Source organism: Colletotrichum aenigma (assembly GCF_013390185.1).
Source record: "Colletotrichum aenigma strain Cg56 chromosome Unknown KSG_Cg56_contig10, whole genome shotgun sequence".
In the NCBI taxonomy this organism is placed as follows: Eukaryota; Fungi; Ascomycota; class Sordariomycetes; order Glomerellales; family Glomerellaceae; genus Colletotrichum; species Colletotrichum aenigma.
Genome location: NW_023500916.1, coordinates 2,310,719 through 2,334,971, shown reverse-complemented (window position 1 = coordinate 2,334,971; position 24,253 = coordinate 2,310,719). Strand labels below are relative to the sequence as shown.

The following is a 24,253-nucleotide window of genomic DNA, read 5'->3' as shown; positions in this document are numbered from 1 at the left end:
CGCCCCCTTATATGTCCTGTCAATTCATATGCTGCCATCGTCTGCTCCCAAAACGAGAAGCGCTACCTCATGTTTTCACCTAAACGCCCGCCATTTGTATTGTACATGTCTATATCAGCCTCAAATGACCCTTTCAAGACGCTTGGTTGTCGTAGAATTGTGTGTACGTCTGGCATGCCTGTCCGTTGAGGCGAAACCTCCGTGGCTATTCCATGGTGGCCAAAATGCCAATTAGGAACGTTATTCGTTCTTGAACGTTTCTCCTGCCACCCTGTGTGACATGCCCTGAGGAGACGGGGTCTCTCTTTCCGAGAGCATTTTTAAGATCCGTCGTCACCAGGCCAGCGGCTTATTTCAGGCGGTTCTTGAACTCCTTTGGCAAATCCATGCCGACCCTCCGAGCTGTGAGGCGCACGCGCTCCTCCTCGTCCATGTTCATGCCCGGGTTGTAGCGCTCCAACAAGGTAACATAGGTGCGCTGAGCGCGGAGGTAGGCGGCAAACTGTTCGGCCTCGGCGGCGTCGGCTTCAGCTCGGTGGCTGGTTGTGGAGTCGGCGAAGCTGGCGCGCAGGCGGTGATGGAGAGGCGAGCGCTCGCGGGCCAGAACGGGGCGCGGCGGAAGCTCGCGAAGAAGAGATCGGTAGATTGAGCGGAGGCGTGGTGCAGCAGCCATCGTGTTTGGCTATCCTAGAGGAAAGAAGACGGGTGAGGTGGGCGGGGGTGTTGTCGGGGTGGTCGACACAAGTAGCGGTGCGGTGGACGGAATAGGATTTTTTGGTTGCTTCTAAGTTGGCGATGGGTTCAAAAAGTTGTAGGCTGGAGCTTATCTTCAATTGACCTTGCGCTTGTGGATTGCCTCAACGGGTTGGATCCCTGTGCCTGGAGTGCTGCTTCACTGGCTGAAGGCACGGGCGCCCCCGACGTACCTTGGGTAGGTACCTACCGTACCTACATGCTACTCGGGGACGCAAAAAAAAAAAAAAAAAAAAAAATTACAAGGAGGGGAGCCGACCCCGCGCCGGCACCGGCACCTACCTATGCAGAGCTCAATACCTAAGGTAGCCTGCAGTGAGTGGGATGGAGGGGTTTTCTGAATTCTTGAGCTCTGCCCCTCTCTCAGTCACAGCAGAGCTCCAACGCATCTCCAAGTAACGCAGCCTGTCTTCTTCCTCGTGCAAGCGTGTCAACTGTCCCCCCTTTCCGAGTCAGGTCGTTTGTTCTCTTTGTGCATCCACCAAGTGGAGGATCGGAGAGAAAATTCGACGCATCGTCCTCTTATGATAGGTACACTAGACGTACAAGCTGGGCTTCTCAGTACGCATTCCGCGCCGTGCACCCACAATTGCATCCCAGAAGCCCACCGCGAGCGACGCACATGACGTATCAGCTTGGTCCCTAAGGTGTACATACAGACGAAAAGCGGTTTCCTCCTACATACACATCCCGCGTTTGCCAGCTTGTGTCTGTCTCCTCTTAGAATTCTATGCCCCTCAAGCCCGAGCCACAAAAGATCAAACAGAAACCCAGCTACGCATCCGTTCCCTTTCTCCTCTTCTCCTCCTTCATCGTCGTGACGCTGGCCATCCTGTCTTTGCGAGCCTTCCCCCGGCTCTCCCTCCTCTCGAACCACCTCGCCCTCCCCGCAAACTTTGCCCCACGAGCCATCTTCTTCTCGACCAACGCCAAGAACCCCTCGCCCACCATGTCCTCGTACGCAAAGGAGCTCGAGGTCGCCCAGCTGGCTGTCCAGCGCGCCTCCATCCTCACCAAGCGCGTCTTCCACGAGAAGGCCAAGGGTACTGTCGACAAGAACGACAAGTCCCCCGTGACCATTGGCGACTTCGGCGCCCAGGCCCTCATCATCGCCGCCCTCCGCCACCACTTCCCCCAGGACGAGATTGTCGCTGAGGAGGAGGCGGCTCAGCTGCGTTCTGACGCTGGCCTTCGCGACCAGATCTGGGACCTCGTGCGCACCACCAAGCTCGAAGATGCTCAGGCCGAGACCCTCCTGGGCGGGCCCATCGAGACCGCCGAAAGCATGCTCGACCTTATCGACCGTGGCAACAGCAAGGGCGGCAGCAGCGGACGTATTTGGGCCATTGACCCCATCGACGGCACCAAGGGTTTCCTGCGTGGTGGCCAGTACGCCGTGTGCCTGGCTCTGATGGTCGATGGCGACGTCAAGGTCGGTGTTCTGGGCTGCCCCAACCTGCCCGTTGACGACAAGGCGCCTTTGACTGCCGACATTGGCTCCAATGCCACCGACAACACCGGTTACGGCGTCATCTTCTCCGCCGTTCAAGGCCAGGGCGCCACCTCGCGTCCCCTGCAGAGCGGTGCCATTGCCGACGGCGCATCCATCTCCATGAAACCCATTACCGAGATGTCGGCCGCAACCTTCTGTGAGAGCGTCGAGGCCGGCCACAGTGCTCACGACGACCAGGCTCAGATCGCCGCCAAGTTGGGCATCACCAAGCCCAGCGTCCGCATGGACAGCCAGAGCAAGTATGGTTCCATTGCCCGCGGCGCTGGCGATATTTACCTGCGTCTGCCTGTCAAGGCCACATACCAGGAGAAGATCTGGGACCACGCGGCTGGCGATCTCATCGTGCGCGAGGCCGGTGGTCAGGTCACGGATATCCAGGGCAAGAGATTGGACTTCTCTGTCGGCCGGACGCTGGCAAATAACAAGGGTGTGATCGCCGCGCCAGCCGCTGTACACGAGACCGTTTTGAAGGTTGTCCAAGAGGTATTGAGCCAAAAGTCAAGCTAGACGGGGATAGATGTTTTTTTTTGAATTTTGCCTCTCCAAGACCCAGCAAAATAAATAGTGTACAATAATGGGTCTTCCCTAGTCCATACGGTGATGTACAGGTATACACAGCCCTCTGGCCTGCCTCCCCCGTCGTTTGACACGCCGCAGCTGCTGTTGCAGTAATGCAAGTCGTGATCCCACACACAAGAACAGCCGCCCTGCCACCAGTATAGCCGCTTATTTGATCTTCTTCTGCTTCAACTTGATCGTCTGGTCGTTGATGAATACACCCTTGCCCTTGTACGGCTCGGGCGGCCTCCACTTTCTAACCCTTCCAGCAAAGCTCATGATTTCTTCTCGGTCGATGCCCTCCAGCAAGATGCGTGTCGGCGAGGCGAGGGTGACTTTGACGCCCTTTGGAATACCCATCTCGACAGGGTGCGTGAAGCCGAGCTTCAAGCACAGAAAGTCCTGGCCCTTGTATTCCTCCTTGCCGCTGCGCTTCTCGACAGACGCACGGTAACCGATACCGACTAAACGTAGGAGTGCCGTGTGGCCTTCGGAGACACCCATGATGTAGCGCTGAAGATACGCCCATGTCGTGCCTGTGGTAGTAAAACAAAGAATCAGTCCGTCGCTCTTCGGCTTGTCAAGATACCTGCATGCAAGAGGGGAAGCAAGCATCCCAGGAAGGTGGAGGTGGAAAGATAGAAAACTAGACCACTCACCCCACATCTCGCGTTGCTCCTTGATGTTGGAGTCCTCGACAGAGAGGATCGCTCTGCTAGACTCGGCATCCTGCTCAATTTTCACAAAAGGCTCGATCTCGAGTTCCAGTTTGCCTATACCGAACACGATCAGCAAGGGCTTCGCTCGGCCCATTATCCGGGTGCCCAGTACGAACCCAGAGGTCCTGTGACAGAAACCGTCCTCTTGTACACCTTCAAGTAGCTCGTCGGGTCCTTTTTCAATAGAGGTTCGCCAACCAGTAACTCCACGCCAGGAGGGATTGACAGAGGCGTCCGGCCAAGTTTCGAGGGTCGGATCGCTGTTGCGGAGAATTGGCGTCGGGGCATGGACTGCAGAGCCGGCACAAGGAATACCGGAACCGTCGTGGACGGCGAGGAGGCCAGGGCCTGCCTCAACGCCGTTCCTCTGCTAGGAGCAAGCATTGTAGTCGTCGAATGGCAAGTTACCTCCCAGTTCGCGCGTGCATGTGTTGCTCGATTGACGGTCGTGAGGGTCTTCAGGAACTTTTCCCACTCCTTAGTCATCAACAAAGGACCCACTTCAGAAACTACTGCAATTGGCCTGTACCAGCTCAGCTTCGCTTTGCAGCTTCGGTGTATACGCCAGAAAGGTTGCCAACAAGTGATTTTCACAGAGAGAACTCGCGTTCTTACCTTGCTTCTTACATGGGCATTAGGGGGAATTCACAGGCATTGATATTGGCCAGTAGTTACAGAACATTGTCTGATTCTTCGTACTCGAATGATACGTCAGGCGTACTACTAAGAGAGGTATATCTAGAAGCCCATGTTCTGGCAAAGCCAGAGTCGCGAAGCGAAATTCCACCACGGATGGAGTACATTGGTGGGTGTTGAGGGTGTGGCACTAAGCGTTAAGCAGTTATTTATTTGACTGCGCTTAAACCTCCTCCTCAAGAGGAGCCTCCTCCTCGTACTCCTCCTCCTCCTCGTCAACACCAGCGTCCTGGTATTGCTGGTACTCGGAGACCAAATCGTTCATGTTGGACTCAGCCTCAGTGAACTCCATCTCGTCCATACCCTCACCAGTGTACCAATGCAAGAAAGCCTTGCGACGGAACATGGCAGTGAACTGTTCACCGACACGCTTGAACAGCTCCTGGATGGCGGTGGAGTTACCGACGAAGGTGGAGGACATCTTGAGGCCGCGGGGAGGAATGGAGCAGAGGGCGGTCTGGACGTTGTTGGGGATCCACTCGACGAAGTAGGAGGAGTTCTTGTTCTGGACGTTGCGCATCTGGTCCTCGACATCCTTCATAGCGACCTTGCCACGGCTGGAAAATGAGTTAGCAAAATCATGGAAAAGGAATCATTCGGGTCAACTCACAAGATGGCAGAGCAGGTCAGGTAGCGACCGTTGCGGAAGTCGGAAGCAGCCATCATGTTCTTGGGGTCGAACATCTGCTGGGTGAGCTCAGGAACACTGACGGCACGGAAAGAGTGGGCGCCACGGCTGGTCAGGGGAGCGAAGCCGACCATGAAGAAGTGGAGACGGGGGAAAGGAACCATGTTGACAGCCAGCTTGCGCAGGTCAGAGTTCAGCTGACCCGGGAAACGCAGGCAGGTAGTGACACCGGACATAACAGCAGAGACCAGGTGGTTCAGGTCGCCGTAAGAGGGGTTGGACAGCTTGAGGGTACGCATGCAAATGTCGTAGAGAGCCTCGTTGTCAATGCAGAAGGTCTCGTCGGAGTTCTCGACCAGCTGGTGGACGGAGAGAGTGGCGTTGTAGGGCTCGACAACGGTGTCGGAGACCTTGGGGGAGGGAACGACGGAGAAGGTGGCCATCATGCGGTCAGGGAACTCCTCACGGATCTTGGAGATCAGGAGGGTACCCATACCAGCACCGGTACCACCACCGAGGGAGTGGGTGATCTGGAAACCCTGGAGGCAGTCGCATCCCTCAGCCTCGCGGCGGACAACATCGAGAACCTGGTCGACGAGCTCGGCACCCTCGGTGTAGTGACCCTTGGCCCAGTTGTTGCCGGCACCAGACTGGCCGAAGACGAAGTTGTCGGGGCGGAAGAGCTGGCCGAAAGGACCGGCACGGACGGCGTCCATGGTACCGGGCTCCAAATCGACGAGGACGGCACGGGGCACGTACTTGTTGCCGGAAGCCTGGGTAGGAGCGAAGGTCAGTACTCGTCAATATGTTTATCTTGCACTCTGGGGGCTATAAGGTAACAAACTTCGTTGAAGTAGACGCTCATGCGCTCGAGCTGGAGCTCAGAGGTGCCGTTGTAGCTGTTCGAGTTTAGCGGTCAACCACCAATGTGGCCAGATAAGGGGCATGACATACACTCCATTGCTGTCGAGGCCGTGCTCGCCAGAAATGTTTTGCCTACTCTATCGTCAACATCTGCCGTCCTCGCAAGTATATATTGCCGGGTCGTCGGCGATCTCGTCACGTACCAGAAGGCAGCACCAATCTGGTTACCCTGTACAAGGAGGTTAGCCCCGCAATCAGGCGGTTGGATTTGGCTTGGGAAGACTTACGCACTGGCCGGTCTGGAGGTGAACCTGTAGAGAAGAAAAGTAGCAGTCAGCAAAACAATCCAGAGTTGGGCGTCGATGATTGACAGGCGTCGCGGGTTTGTTGTGCATAGAAGTCGGGTAAAAATGTCGGCGGGGTACGCTCAGGGGCAAGGCGGATAAACGCGTCGCAAGCGTTGTTGTGATTGTGGTGATGGACTGCAACTTACAATCTCACGCATTTTGGATGATGAAATACACTGAGCTGGGCTTGACCGAGGATAGGCGATGAGAAGAGCTTGAGAGCTACGCGCGAAGCTTCAAGTCGGACGTGGTTGGGGTGGAGGTGGATGAGGTCGAGAGGTTAGGTAGGGGAAGAGGTTGTTGATTTTTGTTTGCGGGTGGATGTGATTTTGTTCACCGCCACGGGTCCGACACCACGCCAGCGAGGCCAGAGGGGAAGGGGTGCAGCTCGCTTGTTTACTGCTTGGGCCCGTGCATCCCCGTATTTGGCATGGTCTCAGTGCAAGGCACCCGCCAGAGCCAATTGACGGTGGGGTTGGTTGGCCTTGGGTTGTGCACTTGAGGTGGCAGCAACCTAAGGAGACAGCACTCAATTGGCAGGTACGTATCCTTTGGTCGCTGTATCCATACCTACCTACAGGTAGGTACCTAAGGTGCATTTTGAAGAAAAAACCTCTGGTACCTAAATTCGTTACTTTGCGATCCGAGACCCGGAGATGGGTAGGTTTAGACGTCATCTCATCGATGACTGGGCCCGCTGAGGCATCCGACTACCCACGTTCATTCTGGAGACTGGAGAGCATCCTGAGCAGAGCGATTGGGGGCAGCCACAACTTCTCGCCGCTTACCGAAAGTCAATGCCCAATAAAGAGTAGTCTCTGAATGGCATTGCTCGGCATTGGCCTCAAGCGCTCTTCAGAAACGCTAAATTGCCAGTGGGGCTTCGCCTTACAGGGGACTCCATTGCTCCAAATGAGCTTCCGGTGTGACCTGAGAGCCATTTCAACCTGCCAGCCTTATTAACCAGGGCGATCACAATTGGCACCGTATCAAGAGAATGGCTGTCTTTCCTGTGTCTACGCGACTTGAACCATCGTCCCCTGAGCTCAACCGACGACATTGGCAGAATGGCGACAGTACACGACAACACTGTGGTGACAGTATCAAGGAACGATAACTGTAGAGACAGCGAAAGACCGACGGGAGCCTACATACAGAAGTCGCCATAGCACAATGAAAACAGGTCTCCGGTCTCAAGATCCGAATGCACATTGACAGGCATCAGATTTGCATCGCAACACGACGTAAAAGCATCTCTATGTTGACGACTGGTACGACTAGTGGGCCTTGACGACACCCGCAGCGTCCGCCTGCGCAGCGATTCTCTTCTTGTATGCCTGGACATCTCCTGGGAACTTCTCGACCGTTCCGCCATCACACACCCAGAGCGATGTGCATACAGTCTGCAGCATGGTGACGTCGTGAGATACCATGAGCACGCCGCCCTCGAACTCCTTCAGCGCATCCGCGAGAGCATCCATCGCTTCAATATCGAGATGGTTGGACGGTTCGTCAAGAACCAGGATATGCGGGTTGGTCAAGGCCAAGCACGCAAACGCGACACGCGACTTCTGACCTCCGGAGAGCACAGCCATCTTCTGCAGACCCGTCGTTCCCGTGATCCCAAACGCACCCAGCTGTCTGCGATATTCTTCGTCCGTCTTGCCGGGGTAAGTCTTGGCCATGAAGCTCACAGCGCTCATCGTGAGGTCCAGCGCATCAACGTGATGTTGGGCAAAGAAGCCTACACGCAGACGCGGGTTCTGTGAAATAAGTCCAGACGTAGGCGACAATTTTCCGATCAGCAACTTGAGGACAGTTGTTTTACCTGCACCGTTGGGTCCGACAATACCGATACGGGAGTCCAGCTGCACGTCGAGGTCCACGTTGCGCAGCAAGATGTTCTCCTTGCTGTAGCCAAATGTAACCCCTGTCATCTGGATGATAGGGGGAGACAGCTTTTCGACCTCCGGGAACTTGAACTTGACGCTGTACTCGGTCTCTGGCGGCTCCAGCACCGGCATCTTCTCCAACTTCTTGATACGTGACTGGGCTTCGGAAGACTTCGCCGCGTTGTAACGGAACTTGTCGATGAAGGCTTGAAGATGGGCTCGCTGAGCCATCTGGTTCTCGTATTCTCTCTTGGCGGTTTTCTTGCGCTCTTCGCGAGTTGCATAGAAGGACTCGAAGTTGGCACCACGGTAGTAGTCGAGACGTTGAGAATGCTGGTGGATGATGTCGGTGGCAACCTCGTTGAGGAAGGCTCTGTCGTGAGAAACAACCAAAACAGTGCTAGGGTATCCCTGGAGGTAGTTCGACAAGAAGGCGATGGAGGGAACGTCCAACATGTTTGACGGTTCGTCAAGAAGCAGCAGGTCGGGCTCACAGAAGAGCGCTCTAGCCAATGCGAGACGCATACGCCATCCACCGGAGAAGGTCTTGGTCGCGTTTTGCTGGCGTTCAGCGGAGAAACCAAGACCAGCCAGAATACTTGCAGCTCTCGATTCAGCCTTGTCAGACTCCATCTCTGCCAACTTGCCCTGGATGTCGCCGAGTCTGTTGTCCAGAGCCTCCCTGTCTCTGTCGAGCTTCGCAGCATCTGCAGAAGTGTCCGCCAATGAGGCTCGCTGAGTCTCAATGTCTGATAGTTTTTGTGTAATTTCCTATGCCGAGTCAGCACCATTACCCTGTGAGAGGTCGGACGGCCATATTGCCGGCAACTTACAGCTTGCTCCTTGAGAAGGACCTTGCGCCAGACGTCGGCGTCAAGCACGGCTTGAATTGCGGGCGTATCGTCGCCAGTGAGCTGGGAACTTGTCAGAAAGAGGCCATCCACGGTGCGTCTGACACGGTCGTTCTTACCTCCTGCTCTACGTGAAGAATGGTGATGTAAGGTGGAATTGGCAGCTCTCTGCGGGACAAAGCGCGCAACAGAGTAGATTTACCAACACCGTTGTGACCAACGAGACCGTACCTGTGACCATATGCCAAGGTGAAGTTCGTGTCGGTCAGTATACGCTGGCCACCAATCGAGACGTCGACGTTGTCCAGCTTGATGTCTTTCGTCTTGTTCCCACCAGAAGAACCCAGCTGGAGCGGGTTGACTGCCATGTAGAATTCTTCGTAAGACTGAGTGGACTCAGGCTCGTTCAGCAGCTTGGATGCCTCATACTCGACGGTCTTGAACGTCTTCTTCTGTTGCTTGGCGGCAATCTTGCGCTCGGCCTTCTCGAGTTTCTTTCTGTCGACCTTGGACTCGACCTTGCGAGCATTGGCAGACTCTAGATCAACAGCACCGGTGGCTACGGCGAGGGTGGAAGATATGTTGCGTTGAGAGCCGACTTGGAAAGTCTGGTCGAGGCGCTTCACAGCCGATGGTCCACTGCGCTGAGCCCCGTTTGCCTCGCTATACTTTTCAACCCATTTCTCGACAAGCTTCTCGATTTTCTCCTGGAGTTTAGCATCCGGCTTGCCAGAAGCTGAGAGCAACAGCTCAGTAACCGTGGAAGCGGCCTCAGCAAGAGGGGATGGCCCGGACTGCTCCTCCTCATCGGACCAAATGGTTGAGGCATGAGTCAAGTAGCCAACCGAGTATTCGGAGAGCACCGGGTCGATGTTGGGCAGGACAGTTCTGATTTCGGCTTCCATGCTGGGTAGAGGTTGACCGCGATATGCAACTTGACTTGAGTGAAAATTCCGAAGACGGATTCGCCAAGAGAACTGGCCTGATATTGTCTTGTCGCCTTCAACGTACAAGGTCTGGGTCACAGAGATGCCTAGGTCGAGTAATCCTTGCTTGTCAAAGCTAAATCAGCGACTCGGCGTTGTGTTGGCTAGCGTTCGTGATATCACAATTCGCCTGAGGCTCAGAGCGTCAAAATGTGGGACTGAGAGCTGTATGTGACCCGGGTGATACGGCCCTGATCCAATGTGAGTGAGGTTGAAACCCGCACTATGTAGGAAGAACTTCGGTCCGAGAAATTTTTCGCTTACCTACGTACCTACATAGGCACGGTACCTACTTAACCGGGCAGTACCACCCCGCATCAGGTGCTATTGTATGGGCTGAGGGCACTGCAGCCAATTACAGTCCGCATCGCCGCAGCGTCAACTGGCTGCCAAACAACCACGGCCGGGCCCTGCAGCGAGCACGTCGCACTCTCTGGTTTTCTTCGAACACTGCTTCTCTGCCAAAGATGGTGCGACTGCGAATTCTGTATTATGTTATCCCTTGCGACATCTGCTAGTTACAACGCAGCTCAACATCATTTTCAAGTCGGACACATGCCATCTCGACACCGGCAGTGCGGGTAAGCCAACGAGCGGTTGGCCCGAGCCCATGGAATCGGACAAGACATCTGGGCAGAAGGAGCTCCTTTGAATCAGAACGAGTTCACCATTTGCCTGTGCTTCCATGTCACACTAGGGCAGCTTTTTCGAGAGGCAAAAGCCACCGCCGTCACCAACATTACATCGCTGCTCATTGATGAAACCCCTGGGTCTCGATCCAGTAGAGGCGAGCTGAACAACTCTGTAGAGTCTAGCTCGGACGACACGAACGAATTGGGATTGTCAAGAGTGTTGGCTGCGGGCCGGGTAATCTGCCCTTGACGCGATATGGCGACATGCGGAGATTAACGACCGCGTCGCAGGCTTTGCGCGTCTGCAAGTCAATCGTTCGTTATCGCGCCCGGGCCAGCAGTGGTGCTCAGAACAGCACGCGAAGACGTGCCGGGAACCATCTGAGGCCAATTGTCAGAGCCTGTGAAGCCAACACCTTGTGCCACCAATCGAAACCTGCGTAGACACTGCCGCAGCCCGACAGCGATGAAAAGAACAGGCTGCTCTTGCGCCACTTAACGTTATCCCAATGTTATTGCCGCCTCGACCAAGGTCTCTGAACAGCATCTCAAACCATCTCGCATCTTTCTGCTTGGTCATACGTGAGCAAGCAGGCCCAAGTTCGCTGGACAAATGGCCGAGATGTCTCGGATCGAAATGAGCCACGAGTCCGATGGCGTCACATGACTGCCATCCATCAGGAAAAGCTGCTGCTGCTGTGGGCTCTTGAATGAGCCGCGCCGGAGCGGGCACCTCATGGTCTTAGAAACCCTTGTTGCAACGTAAGGACGGGCTTGGCTCGCTACATCGGCAAAATTCCTGTCATCCTATCATGTCACGTTATGTCCATTGTCTCCTCACGTCCGTGACGGATCAGAACCAGGAAGGATGGGATTCCCCCGTTCCGGATGACATCGGACGCTGCAGCCGAGTGGGAACGTCAGCTCACCGTCGTTATCGCTCCTGACCTCTTACCGAAGGAGCCTTGGACCTTTTTGACCTATTTGCGATGCACCTGTTCAAATCAAGTTTTCGCATTATTGAGGGCACCGTCCGGATACAGAACCCTCGACACCGGTGAGACAGCATGCCGGGTGCCTCGCCAACCATGCACATGCGACGGCGTCCATTATTGTCGAGGAGAAGAATACGACGTCCATCCGCAGCGAGAGTAGCAATCTGACGCGGATATGGCAGTTGGGATATACCATCTGGTTATCTCACTCCTCTCAGAAACGGCCAAAGCCTATCCAAACGATACGAACAGTTATGCCCGGTGTAACAAGGACAATGGTCAGATCTCTTCGACACTCGGGCTTGCCCAAACTCAAACGTCAACAAGGATGCAATCTCTGACTGCCTTATTCCATGTTGAAATTCTCTGGGCCAAAAGGCTAAATAAGGCGCATTCTGCCTTTGATACTGGAACTTCCTTGTCCTGTACGGGAGCGGTGCCAGGCACAAACCCACTGCTACTCAGGCCCACTTGGTCGTTGAGGATTCATCATTATCATTAGAGACTTTTGCATCGAGCCCTAGGCGGCTGGTTCGAGGTCTGATTCGAGAGATCCGGAGTACCGGAGTTACCCCCCATCTTGCCTTGTGGACAGCGGGTTGCAGAGACATTTGGTTCGCATTGGACTGGATGACGAACAGCGGCCTAAACCACTCGGGGGGTTGATCCTCACGACTAACAAATGGGAACCACAGTTGCTGGAGGTTCACATGCGCGTTGGTGCTGGACAGCCGCCAGCAGCGTTGAATGGAGCAGAAACTCATGCACAGTCTGCAGAATACCCAGGATCATCAGCAGGGCGCCACTCATGAGTACTTGCGGACAAGATTTCGTGCGTTCGCATCGCCCCCGTTTCCACTGCTGCGTCGACTCCTCCGATGTGCTTGACCCGCGCGCCACGGACTGAGGCTCCTACTGTTGTTTCAAGTTTCACTCGGCTATTCTGCTAGCAGGGCAACTGTCCGTGGGGACACTTTTGTCAAATAGATACGTTGGTGAGCCCAGAGCGCAGAGCTGTGCGCCGCCTCCCTTGGCTTCGATTGGCCATAAGCGAATGCACCCGTTGAAAAGCTAGCCTCTGCTGCAACGCGCTGGCGGAACGCAACTGGACTGGCTCCGGACCCTGGACCTTTTTTCCATGCTTTTTTCTTCTCAGATTGACGCGGACAAATGACCTGGCTCATCGGGACCCCTCATCATTGCCGAATACTTGGTAATTGAGAGCCTACTTGGCCAACTCTGGACTAAAGCGTCGACCAAGAGACGGAATGATAATTCAAAGCATTGTCTTGGCAGCTTTCGTCGGTCAGATCGCTTACGGACTTAGTCGCCCGGCCATGGCCACTGTGTATCCGTAGCTCGTTAGCTGTTGATGGTGAGATGGCGTTTCCGTCTACGCTTCCAAAATCAGGTCATGTGGAAAGGCAGCTTAGCCTTGTTGAAGCATGCCAACGTCTTATGGCAGGAGACGGACCTTGGGTCTTTTCGACTTGCGACGACAACAGTACGACGACAACACGAACGACAGAGGCGGCTGGGAGTTCAATGAAGTACCAGTCGCATAATGGTAACGCGCCAAATCAGCGTTAGATCCGTCAACCTTCGTCCGTGACCCTGAAATGAACTTTCATTTTGCTGATCGGGACTCTCGCTCTCTGCCTCTCCCTTCGAAGATGGGACCATTACACCGACAGAGTATACAATTGAGGATCCCCGCAACTGGCAAGAGTTGAAACCAGCTCGGGCCCGCAAATTATCTGCCAGCTTCGAGGCTCAGCATGTACTCTCACCACGGTGATCTCAACACGGTGACCAGCAGGGTTGATTAGACACAGTTTTACAAGTTCCCCAAAGTGGATCATCCGGGACGAAGACGGGGATCGATCCAGCGAAACTCACCGAGCACTGGACAATGGCAGCCAAAAGCCACCTTATCTACCCATGCAGCGCGCCCGTAGCCCGCAGGCAGCATCGAAGGTCTAAGGCCCCGGACAGACGAAAATGCAGGGTGGCCGCAAGTCGAAATGGCCCCCGTTCGTTCTTCTCGAAGGAATCCACCAACTAACGAATACCCGCCGCTCTCTGACACTAGGACCGAGTTACGCCGCCACTAAGCAGGCGACGCCGCAATATGGAAGCGTGCGTTGTTGACGAATGGACGAGCCGCTCTAGCGGTAAGACGGAATAGACAGCCTGCTCAGCAGGAAAGCTATTCGGCGTTTGGTCTAGAGAAAGATGGAGGGGAAAAGCATGGAAGCGGGAATGTACCGACACGAAGTCGTCCAGTACACGCTCGGGCACACTTGCTTGCTGGCTTGACGAGACGAGAACGAGGCTGGCGGTCAGAGATGGCGGTCATCCACCGCCTCGGCCGACTTGTTCCCCTCTCTGCGATGCCTGGGCAAGTTGATTGGAGGGTGCGGAACAGCTGTTGCGTAATTATCCCGAACAACAATAGGGCAACGCGGGAACTGGACAACTGCGGGCGAGGCTTCGGGTGACAGAAATATCGTCAACTTTGTTGCGGCCGGGTGCGACATGATCTTTTTGTGGATCCAAGCTTGTTGATCAGGTAAGGTCGGGAAGAGGTAAGGTACCTTACCTGACCTGCCTACTTGGTGCCGCACTTCGCAAGTGTCGCTGCACTCATCACTACCTGCAACTACCGGAGTAGGAGCGAGGAACGGCAACGCAGCGAGCACGACGGCAACCTGCGCATATCTGGGACCCAACCGGACACGACACGAGCGGCGGGGCTAAAAATGACAGAAGGACGTCACGTTCGTGTTCCGTTGTAAAAGTTGAAACGACGGCAAGTCATCTGCAGTGCAACCAAGACGGTCATGTTTGTGACGGGAACCATGGTGTTGAAAACAGCTCGGTAACTGAAGAATTATGTACGGTTGGATAACGGCCAGGCATTCGGGGATCTGGTGTGTGTATGTGTGTGTGAGGTGGACGAGTTTGGTATCTTGTTTATTGTTTTCTTTTGTGTGTGTGTGTGTGTGTTGTTGTTGTTGTTGATGCCCACACTCAAAACACAGGCCAGCAGGTGGCCCACAAGGAGGCCATGCCCCCCATGCCCATGCCCCCATGCCACCTCGTCGCCATGGCCAAGGTACGGATACAATCACATCACACCTCGCCTGGCCAGGCCGCCGGGTCGGGGGTGAGCATCGGCACCACGCGGCTCCTCCTAGTCAACGCGACAATTTTGGAGGTGTTTTGGTTCTACGAGAGATCGCCCGCGGTAGAAACAGCAGCAACACGATTACACAAGGCAAGATATATGAGATTTTGTGGGTGCACAGGGATCGGAGAGAGACATACACACAATGAGAGAAGAAAACCGAGAGGTTAAGAATGAGTCTCAACGGCGAACAGACCAACCCAAACCAGCCCCCAGTCCGGGACTTTATACGAAAGGCGCCGACGAAGGGCGCCCGGAGAGCAGAGCACTCCGCTCGTGGTGCCGACACTGGAGCCTTCAGATGGAACTCCATCTGAAGGAGGTACCATCGTCTACGAAAGCCGTCTTCCATTGTCGCAGAAGTCAGTCGTCGGTGGCGACGGTCTTTGGAGAGAAGGAGGGGCAGCCTGAAGCTGCCCAGACTCCAAGGCTCTTCCTTGTGGATGCGCGGCGCCTGGGCGAAAAGACGGGCTCGATATGCCGGTGCTTACGACTTGGACTTGCATCTATGGACTGGCGCCAACAGTGGAACAGACCATCAAGCAGGTGGCCGATGGACGGAGAAGGTTGGATCCTTACGCCCAATGCGTAGGAAAGCCGAGTAACAAATTATAAGAAGGAAGAAGGAAAAGGAAAAAACACGAGGACAATGAGCACGGCCACGAGCGCTAACCTGGTACATGTGTCTCTCTCTCTCTCTCTCTCTCTGTATGTGTGCCACCGTCTTTGTTTCTGTGTCAGTGAATGTCTTTGGATGAGGCAAGTCAACGTTGACTGGGTTGAGGAACACATGCGGATGGCCATGGGGCTGGCTGGCTGAGAGCGGGGTGTGGACCAACTACTGACTGACGACAGTGACACGAGGGCGAGGACAGGGCAAGTGGAAATTGGAAGCTCGACACCAGCGCCTGTGTCTATAGGCATTGTCCGCTTGTCGATCTGATACATGTGAGTTGCTGCAGGTGTCAGAAGCGAAGCGAGCGTGGCTGATGCTGTACCAACGTTGTGCGGCTTTCCAGCAGCCATTGACGGCCGTGAAGGCGCACAAGCTGAGCATGTAACTGATTAGGCGGCGGGATGCCCGTGCCTCAGGGCATGTGGCAGACGTGATACGGCGATGCCGCCGCGCTAACACTGGTAGGCTCGCTGAAAAGCGCATCCGAATGCTTCGCGTTTCTGAGAGTCAAGACGCTTGTTTACCCCGGGCTCCCAGGCATGGCCCCTGTCCTATGAGTCTGTCATTGAAAGAGGCGAGAGACAAGCAAGGACAGTCCAGGCAGATGCTGTCCTGTTTCTGGAACTTCGGGTCTTGGCCGTACATAGTATATACGGTTACGGTACGCGTCTCGGTGCGGAACCTGGGGAGGCAAGCGGGCAAGCACGGAAGCACGCAAGCCGCATACATACATGTAGGATCAGACGCTATGGATACTTGTATACTACACACCTTGAACGCAGGGCAGGTTGGATGAATGGCGTCTTGTTATACAGAGTAGCCTATCCGTCCTGGTCCTCAAGGACGGACGGGTTGCGGCTGGGCTTCGGGGCTGGTCTGGGTGGTTGAGATAACAGGTCTCAGCCGATCCGCGCTAGGTCGATCGATTTCCTCCGGGGGTTCAGTCTGGCAAGTGGTGGTGGTTTTCAAATTTCAGGCCTTTCCCCCTCGCAGGGCGGGCGGGTTTCCCAGGATGGATGGCATGAAGGAGAGACCAGGGGCCCTGGGGCGCCAGTGGACTTGCTAAGCATTGAAATGGCAAGGTAGCTTGGCCCCAGTGGGCGGGTGGGTAGAGCTGGTCCGTTTTAGGTTGTTTTGAGAGTGGGAGGCGGGGTGGATGATACCTGGGTACGGATAGCAGCGAGCAAGAAGAAAAACAAAAGAAGCAATGACGAAAGGGAGACAGGCCGGATGGTACATAAGCGGAGGCGGGGGCGCGTGTACTGTCACCTGTGAGAAGGCAGAAGAGAGTCAGAAAGATAAAAAGTGGATGTCGTAGCATGGTTGATAGATTGAGTGACTGGCACAGACATAGGGGACTGGATGAAGAAGAAAGGGATAAGACGTTTGCCTCGTGGATTCGTCTTGTCGATGAAGCTACCTTGAAAACCTTAACGACGGCACGTACTACGCAGTAGTAATAATGCAAAAGGAAAGATTCTAGACGACGGAACAAGACGAAGCTAGCGGGTTGAAGATGGCTGGCACACACGAGTAACAAGTACTGGATGCCTAGGTTCGTACACGGTATGGCGGGCATTGGCATTGATTGCCATTGCCATTGCCTCACCATGTGTGCCGATTGTAGTGGGAGGTGAGGCAGGGTGCCGGTAAGGTGCCTAGGTAGGTAGGTACCTACATAGTAGGGAACAAAGAAGAGCAGGGAAGAGAAGCAGCGGTCCGTTGCAGCAGGAAGCCGACGGACTGGAAGGACCGCCGGGGAATTGCCTTTTCCTGTCCAAGGGCCTGTGTATAGTAGCAGCGATTTGCAGAGAGTGAAAAGTGTGTTGCTTAGCATCGGTGTTATTGCCATCGCGGTGGGTGACTAGAGCAGGTCGGTAATAAAAACGAAGAAGAAAAAGTAAGGAAGACCTGGCGACGACGGTGGTGGTGTGTGGTGGTGGTGCCAGTGTTGGTGTTGGTTGGTGTTGGTGTCGGTCTCTTCCTCAGGTGCCATGGAAGGTCCAGGTAGGTATCGTACCTTAGTACCTCCTTAGGTAGGTAAGGTAGGTAGGTAATGTCGGGCGGGTTTCCATTTGTTATTGGGCTTTTCAGCAGGGAGCCGCCCGGGCCAGCTCAGGTCCCTGGGGTCCCTGACTGGCGCTGTCCACTCACTGAGTGTGTGCGGACGGCCTCTCACTGGCCGGCATGCCACAGGAGTCATCTCCTGCGCTCCAGCCGAACTCCACTCCCCGTATGCATCCCATCTGCAGAGCTGGGTCTCCTCCATGCCGCTGCATGCCTTACATGGTATCAGAAGTAAGCAAGCAAGCAAGGTACGGGCTACGAATACCTTGCCTTACCTTGCAGAGACGAGAGACGATAGACGAAAGACGAAGGACGAAGGTCGAAGGACGGGACGGCAGAGATGAAGCCCCAAAGACCTTTCTAGTGTAGACACGCCCCAAAGTGCTTCCCAAATCCCCGATTGCATTCTGTGGACCTATTCCCTTCCGGGACAACGGCCCTGTCGCTCAGCTCGTCTGCTTTCTCCTTCAGCTCTCTCTCTTTCACTCTGACTCTCGTTCCCATTCATTCTCTCTCTCTCTTTCTCGCGCTCGTCCATTCCCTCTCCCCCTCCCTCCCTCTCTCTCTCGCCTCTAGTTTCGATACTGTGCGTCTTCTTCTTGTTCTTCTTCTTCGTCTATTTCTCCCGTCCATCCCCGTCCGAGCAAGAGGAGCCTGGGGAATCCCACAGACTTTTGAGAACTTGGACTGTGGACTTGGACTTGGACTTGGACCGGGGCCAAGGGCCAGGACGTGGACCTTGCTTGAACGACCGGGACCTGAAGCTGATCCTGGACCTCCATCCGAACGAGAGCGAACGATCCTCGCCTCCGCCCGTCCTCCGTCCTCCCACACGACCTACGGCCATTGGCAATTCCCAGGGCACAACACACACCCGACACCCACCCACTGACCTCGACCCTCTTCTTACCTCACCTTACCGTACCTACCTTGACTACACACACTGACCTACCTACGTTCCTTACGTCGTCGGTAGCCCACTTACGCGCTTCCTCTCCTCTTCCCACCGCGTTTGCTTGCTTGCTTGCCTTCTTTTCGACTTCTGTTCTGGCCCGATCTTGATCTCGTCTTCTGGAAAGGGGGAGGAAACCCGGGATACCATTGCCATTGCTTCGACGACCACCACGACGACAACGACTTCGACTTCCATTTTCGACTTTTGCACCATCCGAGAGCCCTCTCTGCTAGACGTCTGTGTGTGCCCGCCGTTGGCCTGTTGATCCTTCATCCCGTCTTGCTTGTTCTCGTCACCTACCTATTTGCGCCCTCACTCTCACTCGCCCTCTCTCAACCTCCACTGGCCTGCATTTGCCTTGTCTCACGTCAACTCTTTCTTCTCGCTGTTTTCGCATCCTCTCTTCCGCTTCGCCTTTGTCTTTCTCACCCGTCAACGTCGCGACCGCCGCTCGCCCCCCTCCTCCTCCCCCCAAGAATCGAATCCACAACACCAAGACCCGACGCCCATTCCTCACCAACCCCAACCCGAGAAATTGGCCCATATGTCTTGACGATGCTTACCACGTCTCTCGAGAGCACCTTCGACTCCTCCGCCCGCATGCCCGTCTCCGGCCTTGCTCCTTGGTTCTCCCAGTAGTAGATTGACAACGTACTGCAAATATGCAGACCGTTCCCAGTGTAAGTTGCCTGCTTGCCGTACCGTCCTAGTCCTACCCTCCTAGTGTCCTTCCTATATCCCGTATCCCGTATCCTATATTCGTACAGGCATCCCCCCAACTCTTGCCTCGACGCTACACTGCGAGATTTCCCTCTCAATCCGACACACGACCAGCCTACGGGGGCTTCTTCATTTCCCACAACCCATCATCCCCATCACCACGCCTTCACAAGACTCCCCTGACTTTCTGTTTGCCTGTCTATTCTCAATTCGTCCCGCTGACTCGACACGCGCCCATCCTTAGCTCGTAGGCACTGGCACTGCGGTTGCTGGAGCGGCACTCGGTCTGGTTTTTGCTCATCCAGATGATGCGAGTTCCACCCAGCCTTTTTCCACGTACAGGAGGAAACTAGCCTCAGACCAAGACATTCCTCAGAATCACCCATTGAGCAGCGCCGCCCCTGTCTCATCTCGTCCCGGCACCAGTTCTCTCGCCCAGCCGCCGGCACCAGACGAACGCTTCGGCACTCTTTCCCCCAACTTCTCCTTCGCCTCCAAATCGAACGAAACCTCGTCGCGTCCCAGTCGCCCGCTGAGCCAGCACTTCAACTTTCCGCCCTCGTTCCTGCATAGCAGAAGAGCCTCTCTTGTACAGGGCGACCCAGCTTCGCCTACCTTGGCCGAGGACACGAGAGAATCCGTTTCGTCCAACGGCTCTTGGATGAGGCGACTGTCTCTGCGACCATTGTCACAACACGGAAGCATTCGGTCAAGCCTCGGTTTTGACAATCAGTCGGTTGCCTTCTCAAACACCTCGGCCGCTCCGATTCTTTCTCCTACCGGTTCGATTCCCTCGCAGCTGCCACCAAACAAACTCGTCAAGCGGCCGCCCTCAGCGCACCAAAATGGTCCTGTAATGCGCCGTCGCTCGCGGACTCACCTTCCCAGCCTTCGCCGCCCCGCGACAAGCCACCAGAGATCCGCTACTCTGCACCAGATTCACCAAGACGTTCACGTTGTTGAGCCCATAGCCGAACCCAAATTCTCCTTCGATCAGTACAACTTTCCCGACCCAGAAGCCACCCCACGACCACCCAAGGAAGGCAACAAAGACGAGACGTCGCCCAAGGCCAAAACAAAATCGTCAGCCAAGTGGACGTCCTTTTTTCACTCTCGCAGGGCCAATGTTATCTCGCGAAGCACTCCCGACCGCTTAATTGACCGCAGCCCTAGCACCAGATCGTCAACGACGACCAAACGCATCTTGGTACCCGGCGAAGACGCGCATAATATCTATTTAATCCGTGGTGCTATGCTAGGCGACGCTGCTGTCCCGCCATTGTCTAACGAGACGCCGACAAGTGACGAAGTGACGAAGGAAATTGAAGATTTGAAAGACGAAGCCATCACGCAGAAGGAGACCGAGAAGGAGAACGATAACGAAAACGAAAACGATCAAGATACACCTTCGACTCCAGGAGACACGCCGACGAAGCGCACGCGGCGGTCCATGATGCATTTCACCTCACCGAACTGGGTGCAGCGGGCGGGTAGCATTCGGCGTTCAAAGCGCGGGGAATCAAAAGGTGGGAACAAGCGGCATGTGTCTGCACCTGCGACGACAACCCCTGGTCACACCCAAGACGACCTCGACCTCGCCGCGCCTACTGCAGACAACACCTCCCCGGCGCAAAACAATCAGCCAGCCACCAACTTGGACTCCGCAACCGCCACTCACCTCCAGCCGCGCAGTCGCAACACTTCGTCGCCCTTGCCGCCTCTTTCGCGTCTTTCGAGTTTCAACGTCGACGTGTCCCGACTTGGCTCATCGGGAGGACCCGTGCCTTCGCCGCGTTCTACTCAGCCGTCCGGTAGTTCTCAGAGCTCCGCGGCTCTCGCTGCTTACTATCGCAGCGCCGGAACCGACCGAAGCTCTACCATGAACAGTTCCGATCTGGAGGCGAGAGACTTCATTTCAGGCGACGATGACGACACAGATTTCAAGAGTGACACAATGTTTGACTCTCTGCGAACCGCAGCGTCTGCCATCAACCGCTTGGAGACTCCGACAGAATCCATGTTCGACGAATCTCCACCAGGAACTGCCGTCGCCACCAAAACCAAGCGATTATCTATTCAGGAAATTCTAGGCCATTCCTGGGATGTTGATGACAGGATCATGGAGGAGGATGAGAGCATCCCGACGCCAATTCGTGTCAATCACGAACCTAGAATACGCCCGGATTCAGATGTCATGGTGCCGCGCTACAGCATCGAGCGCCCATCCAACGAATACTCCCTCGGGAGCAAGGATTTTGGTCGTCTGTCGCTTGAGGATGATGTCGATGATGACTGGGCTCGCGACGAGGATGAGATGGCATACAGCAATCAACTATCCCCTCCAAGCTCCATGAATTCGCGCGGCGTCAGCCCTAATTTGCGCATGGCTCTCGCTAGCATCAGCGGCAACGGCAATGTCGACACCGGAAATGACCTTAGCGAGAGGCCCCGGAGCAACATCTTCGACTGGAGTGAACCAAACAACGACAAGACCGACAATGGCAGCTCATTCCGCCCGAAAACTGCCTACGGCAAAGGTCTCGATATTAGAGGCGGCCGTACGGCCATCCGGAAAGGACCCACTGCGATGCATGTTCGCAGTCAAAGTGTACCCGTTGTTCACGACGCTGCCGAGACAGCCTCGATAGCATCTCAAAAGTTCGGAACCTGGGGCCTGGGCACGAAGACCGTCAGCGAAGACTGGGACGATGACTTTGAATTTGGCGGCAACGAGTCAGAGGATAAAGACACCGACAGCGCATTCGGTATGGTGGTGCCTGCCTCTATCCAGGCGTCTCAACCGAGTTTGAAGCAGCATTCCGGCCACATCCGGGAGTTCTCTCTGCTTGTCAATGATCTTAAGCGTCTATGTCGCCATGGTAAAGACTTGGACATGCTCGGCGGTCCCAACGCTGGTCTCTGGCAAGAAGCTGAGGGTATCATCGCCCTGGCATCTCCCGATGAGGATGAGCTGGAGGGGATGGATGTCGACTCATCGTCCGTTATGAGTGAGCGATTCATGGAAGGATTCGATGCCGCATCACCCGCTCCTATCGAAAAAGAAGACCCATTTGATGAAGTTCACGAGCTCAACGTTTCCAAGACTGCCGTTATTCGCGAACGGCCCGCCGGCCGTCGCCGCTCTGTTTTCTCTCCTGATGACGACATATTTGGCGGGAACAGCCCGGCTCCCGATGACCTTCCTCCCCCGCGACCGAAAACGCCCGAGAACAACATCAACATGGGAGGACACGATGTCACGGACATCGTTAGATCCGTGCTTGATGCCATGCAGCAACGGACTGCTGCAGAGCCCGCCCGCGATGATAAGCTCCACTTCGGCACGAACAGCCTGAAAGCTCTCGTCAAGCGGGCCGGTGATCTGCGGGACACCTTATCAGAAGTTGTGCGCCGGGCAGATCAATTAACCTCCAGCCCTGCGCGAACGCCTCGGCAACATAGTGACAGCCCGGCTTTCACTAGGGTGTTCACCCCGGAGCACACACCATCCCCATCGAGCCCGCCCAAGAAGCTGCCTCACAGTCGGAGCACAAACTCAGTTCTCAGCCGGGGATCTGTTGACGCATCGCCATCAAGTGGTCTGCAACGCATGCAGATGATGACTGTCAGCTGAGGTTACATACTATCAGATGTCAACCAAAGACACCGAAAGTCTGGATGAAGTAACATGACCCTCATCCGTCCAAGGCTACATACAAAAGCTCTGTACATGTACGAATATTGTCGATTTTTCTTGTCTGCATAGCGACGGCTAGGGGTTTCTTCGGTTCTTGGTCTTTTCTATCTTTCCTGTTCATCGCTGCGACATACAACACAAAGACGACTCGGCCACCTTTATCCATTCGACCGACAGGCATGGAGTGTTTCGCGCCGACCCGTAACTTGGCAAAGCCACTCATGGTCCCGCAACCAATTTGCCTCAGGCTCAACCCGTTGGAGGCTAGAGTTGACGTCCTCCAATACTTTTACTTTCCTTGCCCACGAACACAACTCTGACGACGACGTTGATTATGTACGATCTCGCCAGGCGCATCCGAAGCTTCTGGGTGTGTACCCCGGAGCAGGATACCTGCCACCTGGTGCAACACGGAGGAATGAAACGACGGTCATGTGAAGAAGACAAGGGAATGAAGCGGAGTGGTTGAGTGACAACGGGCAAACACGCAACATGCGCGAGCCTCGCAGAAAACCGCATCGCCAGTTGACAGAGGCTTTCATTGTCTCCGAGCCCTTTTCCTACATTGAGACGTTCTGGCTCTGGCATTGTACAATGGGTAGACAAGCAGGAAACGCAACAAAAAGAGACATACTTTGGCTGTTGGTTGGCCTGCTGCATTTTCTTCAATTCTCATCCTGCTGAGCACATAGTGGACGGACATGACGTTGCCTGCCTCCTCTGTTTCATGGCGGCAAGTCTTTCTCTTTTTGAGATATTTCTTGGGCGTGCCAGGCCCTCACGCGGATAACGTTCTGTTTCTTTGACACTCATGAAGAAAGATTACATCCCTACCCACCCACGAAGATGTGTCTCTGCCAGGACGGAGGAACATGTCGGGATCGCGTCAAAAGCCGAAAAGACCTTAGGTGGGATTACGGTCAAAAATTAATACAATAGTTTTACGGAAAAGGAATGGGATACGGGATTGGTTTCTTACAAAGGTTGGCCTGGACTGGACGAACTGAATAGTAGAAGGGAAGGTTTGCTAGCGGGTAGGGTTTACACATAGGTAGCTTCTTCACAAATGCATTATCGACCTTCAGGTTTTGACAACAAGCAACTTCACCTGCCCAGTGGAGATTTTCATCTCTCTCATGACTGTCCAAGTCACGTCTGCAGCTGAGAATATCGTCACGTTGAGTTGTACGCCGTGCAGTGCACTTGGAAGACCTGAACCTTCTAGCAGCTGTCTTGCCGGTCGGGCTGAAGCAGATGAACATTCTGAAATTTTATTCCTAGTGATACATGAGAGGAAACATTACTCGTTTCCCGCTCGATCGGACTGAAAGTAAAACGAGGAAAATAGGTTGAAGAGATTGGATAGGCTCCGAGAAGCCGCATTAGGGAGTATGATGCGGTGTTCTCATTTCCTGCAACTGATGCGGGAGAAACCACCAGCACGAGATGCCGGATGACACGCGCAATACAATCTGAATAGAAGGCAGGGGGTATATCCAGGAGTAGGAGGAGCC

The 24,253-nt window shown here is 54.9% G+C and overlaps 5 protein-coding genes across 5 annotated transcripts; 2 read left to right on the top strand and 3 right to left on the bottom strand.

Moving 5' to 3' along the window:
* Positions 1-349: 349 nt before the first annotated feature.
* CGCA056_v014508 (uncharacterized protein) lies at positions 350-673 on the bottom strand (the record flags this gene model as incomplete). The annotated part of the gene is made up of 1 exon (XM_037329750.1): positions 350-673. The coding sequence occupies one exon, from the start codon at positions 671-673 to the stop codon at positions 350-352; it is 324 nt and encodes a 107-aa protein (XP_037172190.1).
* An 810-nt stretch (positions 674-1,483) lies between these two features.
* On the top strand, positions 1,484-2,773 carry CGCA056_v014507 (3'(2'),5'-bisphosphate nucleotidase; the record flags this gene model as incomplete). The annotated part of the gene is made up of 1 exon (XM_037329749.1): positions 1,484-2,773. One exon carries the CDS (start codon positions 1,484-1,486, stop codon positions 2,771-2,773), a length of 1,290 nt encoding a protein of 429 aa, XP_037172187.1.
* Positions 2,774-2,992: 219 nt separating this feature from the next.
* On the bottom strand, positions 2,993-3,927 carry CGCA056_v014506 (54S ribosomal protein L6; the record flags this gene model as incomplete). Its single annotated transcript, XM_037329748.1, has 3 exons — positions 2,993-3,360; positions 3,484-3,597; positions 3,660-3,927. The coding sequence occupies 3 exons, from the start codon at positions 3,925-3,927 to the stop codon at positions 2,993-2,995; spliced, it is 750 nt and encodes a 249-aa protein (XP_037172188.1).
* A 3,428-nt stretch (positions 3,928-7,355) lies between these two features.
* On the bottom strand, positions 7,356-9,726 carry GCN20 (the record flags this gene model as incomplete). The annotated part of the gene is made up of 3 exons (XM_037329747.1): positions 7,356-8,741; positions 8,804-8,884; positions 8,941-9,726. The coding sequence occupies 3 exons, from the start codon at positions 9,724-9,726 to the stop codon at positions 7,356-7,358; spliced, it is 2,253 nt and encodes a 750-aa protein (XP_037172189.1).
* Positions 9,727-18,984: 9,258 nt separating this feature from the next.
* On the top strand, positions 18,985-22,676 carry CGCA056_v014504 (uncharacterized protein; the record flags this gene model as incomplete). Its single annotated transcript, XM_037329746.1, has 2 exons — positions 18,985-19,002; positions 19,287-22,676. 2 exons carry the CDS (start codon positions 18,985-18,987, stop codon positions 22,674-22,676), a joined length of 3,408 nt encoding a protein of 1,135 aa, XP_037172361.1.
* Between the last annotated feature and the right edge of the window lie 1,577 nt (positions 22,677-24,253).